The sequence below is a fragment of the Micromys minutus genome, assembly GCF_963924665.1.
Source record: "Micromys minutus genome assembly, chromosome: 4".
Taxonomy (NCBI): Eukaryota; Metazoa; Chordata; class Mammalia; order Rodentia; family Muridae; genus Micromys; species Micromys minutus.
This window is the reverse complement of record NC_137973.1, coordinates 33,676,357-33,691,931: the sequence shown is the minus strand read 5'-3', so window position 1 is coordinate 33,691,931 and position 15,575 is coordinate 33,676,357. Positions and strand designations below refer to the sequence as shown.

Here is a 15,575-nt window from a genome sequence, read left to right as displayed (position 1 = left end):
GACAGATCATCCAATGTGTCTGTCGCTTTAACATGACCTCAGTTAATTTCAGATTCAAGAAAGAGCCATTTACTGTTTGCTCCTGTAGGGGACACTGTAAAAAAACAAATCCCATTCTATCCAGAAGCGAGTGGAAGACCTTAGAGCACACTAATGGTTTTCTATCTTTACTACTTCCTGCCTGGGACTCTACCACACAGACCTCTGGCGTATCCTCTGACCTTGTTCACCTACCAAGTCTAAAGCACTCCCTTGTGATACTCAGAGTCCATACCTGTATCGTTTATTGTCCACGGGCACAATGTCCATTGCTATATAGTATTGCTGATGTGGATCCAGGCCAGTGATTTTCACTCTCATGGCGGGAAACATCCTCCTGTGAAGACAAATAAGGTCATGAGCATGGAAAAAAGAAAAGTAAACTGGAGAATGAGCTTAGAGAGTCTTCTCCTTGAGTATGTTAAGCACATCAAAACCCAACATCCACTAATCCTCTGAGTTGATTAATTATCACTTTTTTGTAATGTTCACTGCAAACCATGATTGAGACTTCCATTGTTGCAATAGCATCTCTTCTTAGCTTAAATTTGACCTTGACTTGTGCACTCAGTTTATACATGACCCTACTTTATATTCTAATTAACCTTTTAGTATTATGCATAAAATACTTCACTAATTTTATTTGAAAAATATCACTAAAAATTTATTTCTCAAGAAGAAGAATAAAAAAAAATGAATATGGCCACTAGTTTCCAAACAAAGGTCCACCAAAGGTTTTTTTTTTTTTTCTTTTCAGTGCATAAAAATGAGCAAAAGTTTCTGCAGTTTCTCAGGCTGTCAACGTGTGTGTCAGAGGAAGGACCCTGTGGAATAAGGAGCAAATACCAAATGAAGTCTACTGGCCTCTGGGCAATACCTTGCTTCCACCACAATGGCTTGTTAAACTTGCCAAAACAAGTGAGGTCAGGATGTGGCACTTTACAGCTTCTCTCATAACTGAGGGGAGGAGAGGGCACAGCCCAAAAGAGGTATTGGATTTCAACTAGCCTAGAATAATGTTTGCCATGCTCCTTACAAACTCCAAGAAGAAAGGAGAGACACCAAGTTTGTTTGCATCAAACCAGACATTTAAAAAGTGCTCAGTTCAAAAATGTGGGTTGCCCTGAGTGTGCTCTAGGGTACTTGTACACAGAATGCTGCATTAAGCTTAACCATCTGGGGCTAGTTAATAGAGCAGAGTCGATCACGGTGCTAATGAGGTCAAGGTCACAAGCTTGATCCACATATGGCCTAATTGGCTTTGCTCCATTTCACGGCCATAGACCATGCCCTGACCTTAGACAGCCATCTTGCAAATGTGTGCAAGGCTCTCTGTACAAGTCATACATTCACTCCTTATCCAGGAAAGGTAACCCATAAAGTAACTATCTCTCTGGCAGCAATTTTTCATGAAAATCACATTGGAGAGACAAGAGACCTTTGATAGAAATGGTGATAAATTCTGAAATAGTTGCATCAAATGCATACCTGTTCCTCTTTTCACAATTTTTTCCAAGTTGTTTTATATTTTCTCATCTTATCCTCACAACTTTAATGAGGGGGGTTTGACTTTTAGTCTTCCCAATAAAATGTGATGATTGGCTACACTTAATAACATCCAGTATGAGCTACACACTTTGATCTACATTAATTCTTCCAAACATCTGAGACCTTTAGTCTATACTTTTAAACACAGATCAGTAATTGCCTTTTTAACAGCAATGAATTACAATCCTCCTCTATGTTTGAATTACCAGGAGGTATCTAGTAAGAGACAGAGAAAAAAACCCTCTTACTTACAAATGGAAAGATGTGCATCCTCTTGGCCACATACAGAGGCTAAGCTACATCCAAAGAAATAGGATTGGGTTTGCCGTAATAAAAAAAGGGCACTCAATATTTTTTATTTGATTATTTTCTATGGAACAGTTAGCTAAAGCTAAGTAGCTAAATTCTAAACTTATCTTTAAAAAAATCATTTCATTCCTATCATCCATAACACAGAGCAAAGGCACTAGACTAGCCCTGAACTGCCTACCTGCTTTAAAATTCTATGTGGGTTTTCTGGACTCTCCAGGTACCGCCTATTCTTTGTGTTGCTATGTTAGTACTTTACTTAACTTGATGAAAATTAAATTATGTTTCATATAGCATAAAGTGAGTTGTGTTTGCTATTAATTTTATGGTTAAATTTAGGTCAACTTTTCTGTCTTCTAAATCCATTAATCCCAACATGCACCTCTGTCCATGGTGCTGATTGCACAGATTGGTTGGTGTTCCCCAAATTAAGGGCTCTGTCCACTGCAATCACTCCAAATCAGCAGGAGGACAGCTTGGCGTACAGGAAGCTATATGTGGGAAATAAGACTTCCCTGGTTGCAATAAGACATATAATCCAACCTACCTATCATAACTTACTATGATCTTCATTATGACTAAAGAAGAAAATGCTAGGGAGTATGTTGCTATTGTCAATAATCAGGAGGATGCTGTGAAAATATATGCAAAGAAATCTCTAATTTAGACACTGAAAGGCTGGGGGATATACCAGTGTGCTGAATTTCAAAGTGGGAAGATGCAGGGGATGGTATCAGGAATAAGACTGTGTGGCAATCATAGACCCAATGACCATTAAAACCCAATCGTAAAAATGTTCTAGACAAACATTATTGTGATGTTTTACCTCTATATTCAGTCTCTCTACCAAAAGGCAATTCCTTTTATTGCCTTGTTTTCCTCCAACTTTCAACACCATAATACGTAAAAGAGGAGAAGAATAAAATCCAAGGAATAAGAGCAAGCATTGAAGATAATTCTCCTTCAAAGTTGCTCTATACAAAAAGCATTTCTATCACTACTAAGATTAAAGGGAAAGGAGGGGCTGGAGAGATGGCACTGTGGTAAAGAACACTGACTGCTCTTCCGAAGGTCCTGAGTTCAATTCCCAGCAACCACACGGTAGCTCACAACCATCTGTAATGAGATCTGTGTCTGAGGACAGCTACAGTATACTCATATAAATAAAATAAAACAAAATAAAAGGGTAAAGGGGGTACCATCAGGGAAACAAAACCAGCATGAATTTGGGTTCATTCAATCCACAGTTTTCAGATGTTTCATTGAATTTGTTGTTTTCTCTATATCCATAAAGATAAAAAACCTAATGAGTATTTCCATGAAACTAGTGTGCAAGCAGTGAGGTGGAACCTTTTCATCCCCATGACATAAATATAGATATAAATATAGATATAGATTAGAGATGTATAGATAAAGATCAAGGTATATGTATAATTTAAGGATAGATATATTTTTAAAACATAAAATAGTATAATCATGTTTAATTTCATTAGTTATACCTGTATACTTGAAGGCTTAATACAAATTAAATTTTATCAAAATAAGTTTTAGTTTGAGTCAGAGGCAAGAACTAAAAATACTAAAGTGCTTGATCAGTAAATAGATCATTCTCTTGGAGCCACCATATGTGTGAATTTTAGAGCTAAACCACTCAATAGTTTTTTCCTTTCTTCGTCAAGTGGCATAGTCTCTTTCCTCAAACCTGTATGGAATTTCATATCTCAACTCTGTGGGATGCTTTGAAAGTTTTAGTACCATGTATTTGTTCAGCATATACCACAAAATAGATACATAGCTATGGAGAACTGAAGATACTAGTTAAGTTATAGTTTTACTAAAGGTGCTTTTTTAAAGAGAAACAGTAGTTTCCAAATTTTATAATCTTAGGTAACTAGTTTCAAAGACACTTTCCTAATCATCATGAATTTTATATAATTTCAACAACAAAACCCTACAAATTGATAAGCCTGTCCCCACAGGGGCACCAAGGCATATTTTACGACAGTACAGGCATATGATTATTTTAGTCTTGGAAGATATGAGCTGTTGCTTTTAGAAAAGAATTCTTTAAAAGTTTTCTCTGGGGAGTAAGCACTTGCTTTGAACCTAACTTTTATCGATTATGTATCAAGAACTAGATGATGAAGAATACTTGAAGGTGGAAGATGCTCGTGAGAGTAGACATGATGGTGAATTTAAGCACTTAGAGGAAAGTACAGAGTAAAAGCACACACAGAAGGACCACATCCGCAAGTGCAAGCATGGGGACAAAAGTTGTTTTTTTTAACACAGGTAAATGGTGACGAGAGTAATGGAGCCCACTTCTGTAGTGTCTTTTGAGTTTGGACATCCTTACCTGCCTGCTTTGGTGATGATCATCTCTGTTCCGATATCATGGAACCTCTTCCAGAGGTCAGCACATTGTAACTCCACCTGGATCTCTTCCATGGAAGACATGGCAGCAGCTACGGGGCCTGCAGCACCAGCCGCCAGGTCAGTGTGAGTGCTGAAAGAGCAGGCAGTCCGCTCGGTGAGCACTTCGGAGTCAGACCCAGTGCTCTGCTCGGAATCTGCAATGTGAGCAATTAAGGTGGAGGTGAGAAACTACCCAGTTGCCTTCATGCCTGGCTGTAAAAGAATGAGGTGGGGAGACACGGGGAGCTTGGGAAAGGGGTGAACAAAGGGAGACCTGAGGCTGGGAAGCTCCAGAGCACATACTCGGGAACTTTATTCTTTATTTAATGGTTTATTTTTGGTTTTTTTTTTTTTTATTTACTACTTTCTTTTCAGGTTTCAGGTTTCCAACATGACATCTGGCATTTTAGTAAGTTTTAGCAACAGCTGAAGAAAATTAGACTGAGACAGTCAAAAACAAAGAATACTAATGTCACCATGTTGAAGGGAGGCAATGCTAATGTCACCAAGTTGAAGGAAGTCCATGCTAGAGTGACAAGATAAAGGGCACATGAAATGGGAATCATAAACACAAACTCCATCTCCAGGTCTTGTTGGCACCATTCCATTTATGGGTCCCTGCATTTTGTCCTCTAGCTCCCCAACACACCACAGGACTGCCAGTCCCTCCTTTATACCTTCTCCACCCATCTATTCTCCGGTCAACAACAGAATGAAGAAGCATGGCTTGGCATCTTTAGAAGCATCTGTCACACATTCAAGTAAATGGCTTTTCCTAAGACCCCAATCAGACCATTTTTAATGGAGGGGGAAAAAAACACCTGTGTGATGTAAGAACATAACCATATGGGAAAATTACTAGAGGAATCGGTAGAAACGATGGGATAAGTGGGGTCAGGAGACATCTCAAATGGTTTCTGATGTGTGGGTGAGGGAGGAGTGATCTGGGCAGAAAGGTGGGAGTCAGAGCAACCAAATACAAGCTGGAGATAATGTTCTTGCTGCTGTGGGCTTTTCTTGTGCTTTCTTTCAGGAGGTGGGCAAAAAGACCAGGCGGTGATAAGAGGGAGAAAGAGAAGGCTGAAATCAGACATTCTGAGGTCCAAAGCTTTACTTTTAGGAGCCTGATAACAAATTTCTAAATCCTAAGATTGTCCACATTTGGGTTATCTTATATACAAGTCAAATGATGCCAACCTGAAGGGATCTGTTTATCTAACCTTCCCCTTAACAGCATATAAAGCCATATATAAGACCCACAAACAAGAGAAATGTAAACTTCTTGGCTTTCTAAGCCTGGATTATTTACTTAATGTTATGATATTTTATTTTACATTATGATGATTATCTTTAGTGGCATCAATTTTCCAGCAGACAAAATGATTTCACTCTTCATTGTGGCTGATTAAACCTCATTGGATATATAGGCTACATATTCTCTGTTTAGTCATCTATTGATAAATAGAAATTAGGAAGCCCTTGCTTCTGCCTGCATGTTTGTGTCTTTCCTGTCTTTGCCTTAATAGTTTGAGACATGTGTGTCTTTGTTACACTTTGGACTGATTTTGTACAACTTGAAAGACATGAACCTAGTTTTATTCCTACATCTGTGTATCTATCCACTTTCTCAGTTGGTTCTGGAGGTCGTCTTTCCTCCCTTGTATGTTTTGGGCATCTTTATTGAAAATCAGTTTTTTGCTAGTTATGTCAGTTTAATTGCAGGTCTTCTCCTCTGTTTTGTTGGCCTGTGTGTGTGCTTCTGTGCATCATTGTGGCTTTGTCACTGTGGCTCAGTGGTACAATTTGAACACAGTATTATGACATATCCTGCATCGTTCTTTTGGCCCATGATCACTCTGACTATCCAGGGTCTTCTTTGCTTTCATATTAATTTTAGAATTTTTTCTATTTCTGCTTAGAATGTCTTTGGCATTCTTTTTTTTAATTAGCATTGATATTTTATGCAAATGATTGTTAGTCTTTGTATCAACAGATGAGTTTATGTTGCTTAATGAAATTTTTATAATGTTATTAAATACTCAATAAACACAAAGCATAATGAACTCCTGCTGTTTCGTACATCTTTTGTCATTTAAAAACTCAATAATGAAACACAATTGTTACTAATATTAACAGAACCTTTTTTCTTTTATCTTTGTTTTTTTTTAAATAAAGTTTAAAAAAAGAGAAAAAAAAGGTTCTGTTAATATTAGTAACAATTGTGTCTTTGGCATTCTTATCTGAGTTACAGTAAATCTTTAAATTGACTTTGGTAACATAGCAATTTTTCTAAGTATTAACTCTGTCAGTCCGAGAGCATACCATAATGTTTTTATACACTTACACACTGCACAGTGTTTAAACCAGACTGAACATGTTCTGGGGCACCAGTCACTTCTTTATGTCAAAAATTTTCAAGCTCTGCTTGTGGAAGTTTGTGTGTGTGTGTGTGTGTGTGTGTGTGTGTGTGTGTGTGTGTGTGTGTTGAATTATTATCTCTAATCACCCTGGCTATATATTAGAACATCAGAACAAGGGCTGAAAAGATAGTTCAGAGTGATTTTCCAGAGGACCTAAGTTCAGTTCCAAGCACCTGTATTAGGAAGGTCATAATCAGCTATAACCCCAGCTCCAGAAGATCCATCTCTTCCATCCTCCAACGAAGCTGTATACTCACAGAACACATTCATACAGGCACGTGCACGCCTGTGCACACACACACACACACACACATACACACACATTTTTAATATCTAGAACACCAGAATGTATTGTTTATACTGAGTGTAGCCTAGTAGCCATTGATGGAATTACTTTACTCCTGGTCTTATGAGCTTCAGATAACCACCATTTTATATTCGGTTTCAAAGACTTCAAGATTTTTGGATTCCACATATCAGTGATATTTTGCAGTACTTGTCTCTTGTATCTGGATTCTTTTAGTGAAACTAATGATCTCCATATCAATGTGTGTTGCTGCAAATGGCAGGATTTCATCCCTTTCATGGTGGTACAGTATTTCATTATGTAAATGTACCATATCCCCTTACTCATTTTTCAGTTGATGGACATATATGCTTTTTGTGTTTCTCTGCCACTGTGACTTAGTGCAGAAGTCTCTTTGACATGCTGACTTTATCTCTTTGGATCTATACCTAATAGTGAGACAAGTAGACCAAATGGTAATTCCATTTTAAAAGTTTTAAGACCTTCCATAGTGTTCTTCACAATGGCTGTACTAATTTTAATTTTCACTAACAAGTATTCAAAGGGTCTCTTTTCTTTGTGTCTTGGCTAGCACTTGTTATCTCTTATCTGTTTTAGAATAATCATTCTTGCTGATATAGATAATATGTCACTATAGTTTTGATCTCTAATTATTTAAAATATTGACCCTCCCTCCCCCCTGTTTTTATATACTCTTTGGTCATTTGTACCTCCTTTTGTGGATGTCTGCTTACAGCTATTGACAAATGACTTCTCAATGTCGTCAAGGGTCAGATCTTGGTACTGGTAAATGAGGAAAGGAAGAGACGGAAAACAAGATCATCTTGTCACCATCTGCATTTGCCTATGACTGATTTCTAGGCTTGTGAACAACACATCTCCTTTTCTCCAGCCCTGATCTTTCTTTTCCCAAATCCAGGCTTCACCTCTGGCAACATCCACAACTTTGCCATCATCAATAGGGAAGAAAGTACCCACAAGAAGCAAAGATCATTTCTATCTAATCACCCCAAGTTGTCATCTGTTGCTTCTGAATAGAACCAAACTCCTACAGGATCAACCTGTTTTCTACATAAAAAGTTGGTTCTGACCAAAAAGGTTAGTTTACCCGAAATCTTTAGTCCGGAAGCTATCTTTATTAAAAATCACTGCACTAACCAGGACTTTTTTTTTATTTCCTCCCAGCACAAGTGTAAGAGACGAGCTGCTGCTGAGTGACAAATGCCCATCCCATCTTGACTGAGATGTCCTTCAGCAACAAAGAGATTGTAATGTCACACGTCACATACCCAGTCACAGACAGAGATGGGTTTCCAAATCCCATTTGTCTCTGTAGTACCAAAAGTTCTTCGTTCTTCGTAATAGTGAGTGTAACATATTTAAAACCTTCTCAAAACAAGATGTTTCAGACACCTTTAACTTACCCAAGATCAAAGTGTTCACCACTGAATGCTATAATTACAAAATAAAATTCAAAGTAGAAAGTAGAATCCAGTCGAAGTTTTAGACATGAGATTTCATCACTGGCTGTTGGGAAAGAGGAAAAGGAGGGGAGGGCATCCCCACACTAAGCTGCAACAGTCAAGTTAAGGAATTGAAATAAAGTCCATGTCTGGGAATTAGGAAATAAGAGACTGCTCCCCCTGAATACACTGTCAGGAACAAGACAAGGACTCAAAATGTGATACCAAATGGATTAACACATAGATTTGGCCAAGTCACTTGACCACAAAGGATCTATTTTCCTGTCATGCCCTGGAAAGAGCCAAACTGAACACTTGTAGAATCTCTCCCATCTCTAATGATGTGGAGAATATAAGAATCCTCTCCAATGGGAGGGATACCCAGGAAGCCTCAATTAAGGGCAAGTACAAAAGTGACTTGAACAAACCAGGTTGGAAATTAATTAATTAGTTAATTAATTAATTAAGGCTCAGCTTTACATTACAAAAATTAAAAAGACCAAGCACAGATATTTAAGGTTTCAAACAGGCTGATCAAATTAGCAGCTATCAGCATGTAGCCCCAGTTTTCAGACCATGTAGATAATTAGAAACAGAATACAGACCATAAGAGTTTTCCAGTTAATGTTGATTAACTGTTCGTTCATGGAGTGGTTGGTGTGTGCCTTACATGGTTCTAGATTCTGAAAAGTGATGAGGAAAAAGTAAAACTCTCTCCAGTGTATTACAAGGCAGTTAAGATATTGGATGAATTCACAAATATTCAGAGACCCACACAGGTAACTACAAGACTGTTTTCCATTCTGTTACATAGATTCGTGTATGTCTGCTAAAAACCTAGAAGACAAAGGTTTGAGAGGGTGAGGAGAGAACTTTGGACAGCCCATCACTATTTAAAAAACAAAAGGCCAAGTTTATGGTGGCATAAGCAATGTTCACCTATGAAGAGAAACTTCAGAGACAACTATTTGTAACACTGGAAGTATTCTAAACTTCCAGGGTCCCGTGCTCCCACAAAACAGAAACATGAGCTTTTATCATGGACTCCAGACTCCAGCCTATGAGTGAAATTATTTGAATGTGCCCTTTAATGCTCAGCTTTTAGCTGTTTTGTAACCACCACAATTTGAATGTAAAAGAAATTATAAAAGAATAAAGGTCAACTGCTGTCAGATTAGCTACCGTTTAAGAACCTTAAAGTAGTCATCTCAAAGTCAAGAGCAATAGTCTGCAGGAAAGTAAAGTTTAACCCTTTGTAAAACAAAAATACTTCTAAGGCAGAGAAATGATGGTGCATGCCTTAAATCCCAGCATTCAGGAGGCAGAGGCAGGCGCATCTCCGTGAGTTCATAGCCAGCCTCAATCCATTTAAAAACATGACAACCCTCTGTAACTGCAGTCCCATAGAATCCAATGCTCCCCTCTGGCCTCTTGAGGCACTAGACATGCAAATGGGACATAGACATACATGAATGCAAAACATTCAAACAGATAAAACCAAAGTAAGAGGAAATTTAATGATTAATCCCTTAAAGATTTAAAACACCTCTGGCTTTTATTTTATTTGGGGATGAAAACCAGAGAAACAGATCACAGACTTCTGCCTCCTGATCCAGTAACCTGCTCTTCCAAGACCATGCTAGATTTGTCCCTGACCAAGTAAGCTGACATTTGTGAAATGTTTCTTACCTCTTTTAACTACCCCACAACTAAAATGGTTTCAACAAGCTAATCTTGGAAAAGACATAATAGCTCGGGTGCTCACTTGCTTTAATCTCCACAGCACAGCACACACACATTCCTCAGAGGACTCTGAAGACCTTTCTAACAATAAATATGAATTAGGAGTGCAGCTAAGAGAGCTCCAAGACTAAGGACAGAAAAATGCCACAATAATTTGTTTTGGTCACCATAGATACAAAATGCCTTGACTGCATGCACCTAATTTTTAAAGACACTTAATATCAAAATTGAGCAATTTTTAAATGTTTTATAGTCAGTGAGTTGATTTTCTTCTTGCATATATGATTATTGGATATATATGTTTGTGCATATAATTAATATATATACATACATGTGTGTGCATGCATATACATGCACGTGTGTGTGTGTGTGTGTGTGTGTGCACGCACGCACGTGTTCTGTATGTTTTGAGATATGACATGGCCTGGAATCCAGTAAAATAGCTTCATTTATCCTTGAACTCACAGCAATCCTCCTGCCTTACCCTCTCCAGTATTGTGGTTACAGACAAGAGCCACTACACCCGGCACTGACTAGTCAGACTCTGTTCATTAGACAGTGAACAAAGCATATTTACTCCTGTGACCCCCTATTCTCCAGCCATGAGAACTTCCTTCCAAAGAGCCTTTTGCTTCACTGGGCAAAGATAGATAAATCACTTTTCTAATTTCAAACCACTGAGAATCTGGTAAGAAGGACATACAAAGTGCTAAAGTCTGACTGCTAGATGCCCTAACAAATACAGGGAGAACATGCTAGGGAATTGTGAGCCAAAGACAAAACAAATCAATATCAAAAGACTTCACAAAATGACATTTGAGTGGTACACTCTTAAAATATCTGTTCGATAGCATGAAACAAAAGATGAGGCAGATTTTTTAGGTAATAGAAATAGCAGGAATAAGGACTTGGGTGATTTTAGAACACAAGAAGTGAACTGATATAACCAGACTTTAGCATGTGTACGGTAGATGGTTAATAACACGAGGGATAGAGGTGAAGAGTCAAGGCTCACCTGAACTAACCACCATTTACTGAACTTGTCCTATTCACTCATCATACTTCTAGACTCTCGAGATGAGCAGAATTATGCAGCCATGTGGAGCTTAGAACTTGTAATGAGCATGCGTGTCAGACTGTAGATTTCCACCCTTGTTCTCCATGTCCTCTACCTTGACTTTACATCACATGGTGGTTCCCTTTCACTTTCTGCCTATGCATCCTGATTTTACATCACATGATGGTTCTCTTTCACTTCCTGCCTATGGATCCCATAAGCCAACTTGAATTCTTTGTCCTGTCTCCTGTGTAAATGAAGAATGTAGGGTGGTCTGGTTTTAGTATAGAAGACTGGTTACAGAAGACAACCACAGAAGTAGAACTTCCTGAGATTCGATGAAAAATACCGCGTGCACAAGATTACCGATGAATTGTCATATTTCTCCTAAGAAAAACAAATTTGAAGTGACTACAGGAGAAAGATGCACTCAGATACTAATAAGCACTCAGTGAAGGTTTTTTCCTACCAAGTACTAACACATAATGACAGTGAGTGATATTTCCCACCTAACTTCTTTTTACTAAGTTCCAAGACTTCTAAAATCAAGACCCCTTGGCTAATCTCAGAAGTCCCCTTCCAACCAGAGCAGCTATCAGAATCTTATAACCCAGGTAATACTGTCTGTTCCAGGCACAATGAAATGATCCCAGAGTCCCTCTGGAGTGGAGATTGGTACTGGGCTACCAGATTTCAAGGCAGCTTAGAGAGAAAGCTAGTGATGAAACTTTTCATAGAGTAATTCTAAATATGGAAAAAGCACAGTATTTGGCATTAACCTGAGTACGGACTGAGCCCAAATTTGATACTCCACCCTGAGCTTCAAGGGACTGACCTGTAACCCAGGTTGGATTAAACTAAAATCATGATGATAGCAGACACTCAAACGAGCCTGTTAGATGGCTCTCGTAATGGAATGGTGTCCCTGAGCTCTCCATGCCCTCCAAGTTCTATTTGGGAGAAAGGGGAAGGTAACCTGAAGCCTGCAGTTCCTGTGCCAATAAGCCAATTAAGGAGGCTAAGAGCTCTTATCTTTTTAGCTGTTCAAAGCACTCTTCACCTAAGCAGCAGCTCTCCCTGTGATACACAGAGTCATGGTACATCAGAGTTACCCCTTGGGTGCAAGTCTTGTGAAACAGCAGTAGTCAGTATTTTCTAATCTATTTCTAGTTGAGCAAGCAAAGATTCAATGCCATGATAGTCCAACCTTCTGAGCCTCTCTGTGCTTCAAAGTGAAGGTGGTAATCCCAGATGCATAAATAGGTTGTTTCATTAATTTTCACAGAAATGCTATGAAGTGTGTGAGGGGAGGTTGTTTGTTTCTGTTGTTGTTCTGATTTTGGGTTTTTGGTTGTTGTTTTATAAGTAGAGACTGAGGTTTGTTTGTGAGCAAAGGCTTCTCCTGCATTACATAAGTGATGTTAGAATGGAACATGAGTTAGTGTGACGTTTGGGTTGCTGTTCTTTCCACTCTCTCACCCATGTGAAGATCAGGAACCATCTAAGCTGTTCAGTTCTCTGGAAACAAAACTGTTGCCAGTTCTTCTGGGAGCGAGGAAAGGAGCCAAAGTCACATGGGAATTTTTCTCCTCCAGCACCAAGATAGCCATAATCAGCAATAGTTAACATCTCTTCACCAATGTAAACATTATTATATAAGGAAGCACAGGTGTAAATGGTCTCTTGTTGGCTTTCACTTGCTATCCACAATCTGACTCAGTGAAGGGATTCAAATAAGGAAGACACTGAAGATCACTGTCAACATCAGATCCCCACTTTGCTTTAAGCTAGAGCAATAAGAACAGAATGTATGGTGGTTGAAAGATGTTTGGATTTGAAAAACAATTGAAAGCACTGAAAGATGTGGCAAGGAAATGGAATTGGTTGCTTTATGTGCAGATTTCAGTTTATTTAGATTTAATTCAGATCACATTCCAGGACCCAGAAGTTTCTGAGAGTCCTAAGTGGATAACTGTACTTGCAGAGGACTTAGCTGGTAATAACAACTGCTCAAGCATGTCATAGAAAAACAAGTGTCAGAAGAGCATGCAGGATTCACCAGGACCAGGAAGACCAAGAGAAAATAAGACATATGCATGGGGTCTTAAATTTTCTAAAGTGGCCTTAATTTCAGATTTGTTTTGCTACCCCTACAAAATTAAGTTTTGAGAGACAGATTTTTTTAGTTCAGACAATGTTCATGATGAATAATATACAAGTGAAATAATTAAAATTGGGCCACAAGCCACAGGACAATATCCAAGTTAAATAAATACCTTGCATCAAATGTCCTTTACACATTGATTCTAACCAACTGGGTACTCTTTAAAATTTTCAGCTAGCTGCAGTCAACATGGGCCCCTTCCTGGGGACGTTGGCCCTTGTCCAGACTAATGTGAAATATCAGTTCATACCCAAGCCAGGTACATCTTTGCTCTCTACACCCATGGCTTCTATCCTGTGACCAACACCCAAGTGCAGCCACCACTATTGCCCTGTGTCAGCCATCATTGCTTTACTTCCTGCACACTGGAAAACAGGCTTTCCTCAAAACCTGCCTGACAGCTTCAGAGAATGTTCTCACTAGGCATGCTGATGTGCTAAAAGGGAGAAACTAAGCACCTGATTTCTAACTTAACTGTGACTTCTGGGGACACTGTCCTTGGTGGTGCTAATTCTCAACACATGAATAAGAGGGACATTTGAGCACTCCCAGGAATACACAGAGCCCTTCAAGTGACACTCAGGAGACCTACAATGACATATCTAAACCCAACAGCTTCACCATGTAAACACAATAACCTCTTTAGTTCTCCAAACCTATCCATTCAATCATATATTTTTCTAGCAAAAAGTTATTAATTATATGTTTCTAGTGATATGCAAAAAGTTCATGATGATACATGAACTATGCTCCTAGATTTTCAGAAAATTGTTCAGAGAGGCAAGGTAAGTATAAAAATGAGAGTACCCCAAACTCAGCATAGCAATTAAGTTGTGGGATCCAAAAGCTGACATTTTAAGAGTTTTTTCTTCTCCTTCCAACTGTCTACCTTAAGCAAGAATTTCATCTCTTTGGAATTATTTTTATAACCTACATAATGCTCTATCATTAATAACCAATTTACAAGACATTTATAAACTGTAGAAAATGAGTGTATTTATGTGTTTCAGAATTACATTATCAATAGAAAACAGATTTGAATATAACACTAATTTTCATGTGTTCTCAACTGAAAAATAAAAGCATCAAAATGGGAATTTAGAGGCGAGAAGAACCTCTTTATTCAAGACATCTTTTAGAAGTAAAACCCACAAGAAATATATGGAAAACAGCAATTGGTGTCACCCATATCACAGCTGTGTTGTGCCTTTTGTACCTTTAGTCCCTGGAACCTTCTCCTGTATACTCAATGGAATACTACTTGTTGCTGGATAGATGCATGCATGGGTGAATGGATGGATGGATGGATGGATGGATGGATGGATGGATGGATGGATGGATAAAAATGCTATATTTTAGCAGAGCAAGATAAGATACATAGGTCAAAAAGAAGTAGAGTGTGGTCTGGTACAACATTAAAGGTTTCACTGTTGTTCTTCTAATCTTCTTCCTGAAAATAAATATATCCCTAATACTAAAGTGCCTTAATTCTTACAGCAAAATCACCATTAAATTCTAAGGTTGCTGCCTCCTGACTTCACCGCCTGAACTAGGCCTGTGAGTTATGTTAAACATATTGGCAAAGTCTAACTTGAAACATTCCAGGGGCTGTGAATGAAGCCAGTGAGTTCAGCAGCTTCTATAAAGTAGCAATCATAGGCAAGCACCTAGAAAACATTGTGATGTTGACTCTCTTCTGTAAGAACCTGATAGTAAATGATACCTATAGTCATACAGATAAAATGAACGAAGACTCAAGTCCTACATCATTACACAGAGTGGGGCTGACGGTGAAATACAACCTCCCCCGCTTCAAGAGGTGGATTTCTATACAGAAATAGTTTCTACACAGACAGCTGCTGAGCCCCCGTGTCTGCTTTGTAGCATTGTGCCTGCTGCCTTCAGCAAAACATGCTTGTAGAAGTGCTGTAACGTAAAGGAGGAGGCAATCAGACATCTCTAGAGTCACACAGATTCAAATATATGATTGTGTAAAAGGCATGCCCTTTCCAAATAGCATTTGTTTAAGTGGAACTAATCTAGAGTCACTAGAGCCACTAGATACAGCCTCTGGCACACAGTAGGACTACATCTATTCCTTTCTATCGTT

At 38.6% G+C, this 15,575-nt stretch overlaps 1 protein-coding gene across 1 annotated transcript in view; it reads right to left on the bottom strand.

Moving 5' to 3' along the window:
* Positions 1–15,575, bottom strand: part of TBX15 (T-box transcription factor 15) — a 105,165-nt gene that overhangs the window by 47,230 nt on the left and 42,360 nt on the right. The window contains exons 2-3 of the mRNA XM_080915764.1: positions 4,253–4,466; positions 275–376 (exon numbers count right to left, since the gene is read on the bottom strand). Of these exons, the coding sequence (XP_080771890.1) occupies positions 275–376; positions 4,253–4,466 (316 nt within the window). The remainder of the gene's footprint in view (positions 1–274; positions 377–4,252; positions 4,467–15,575) is intronic.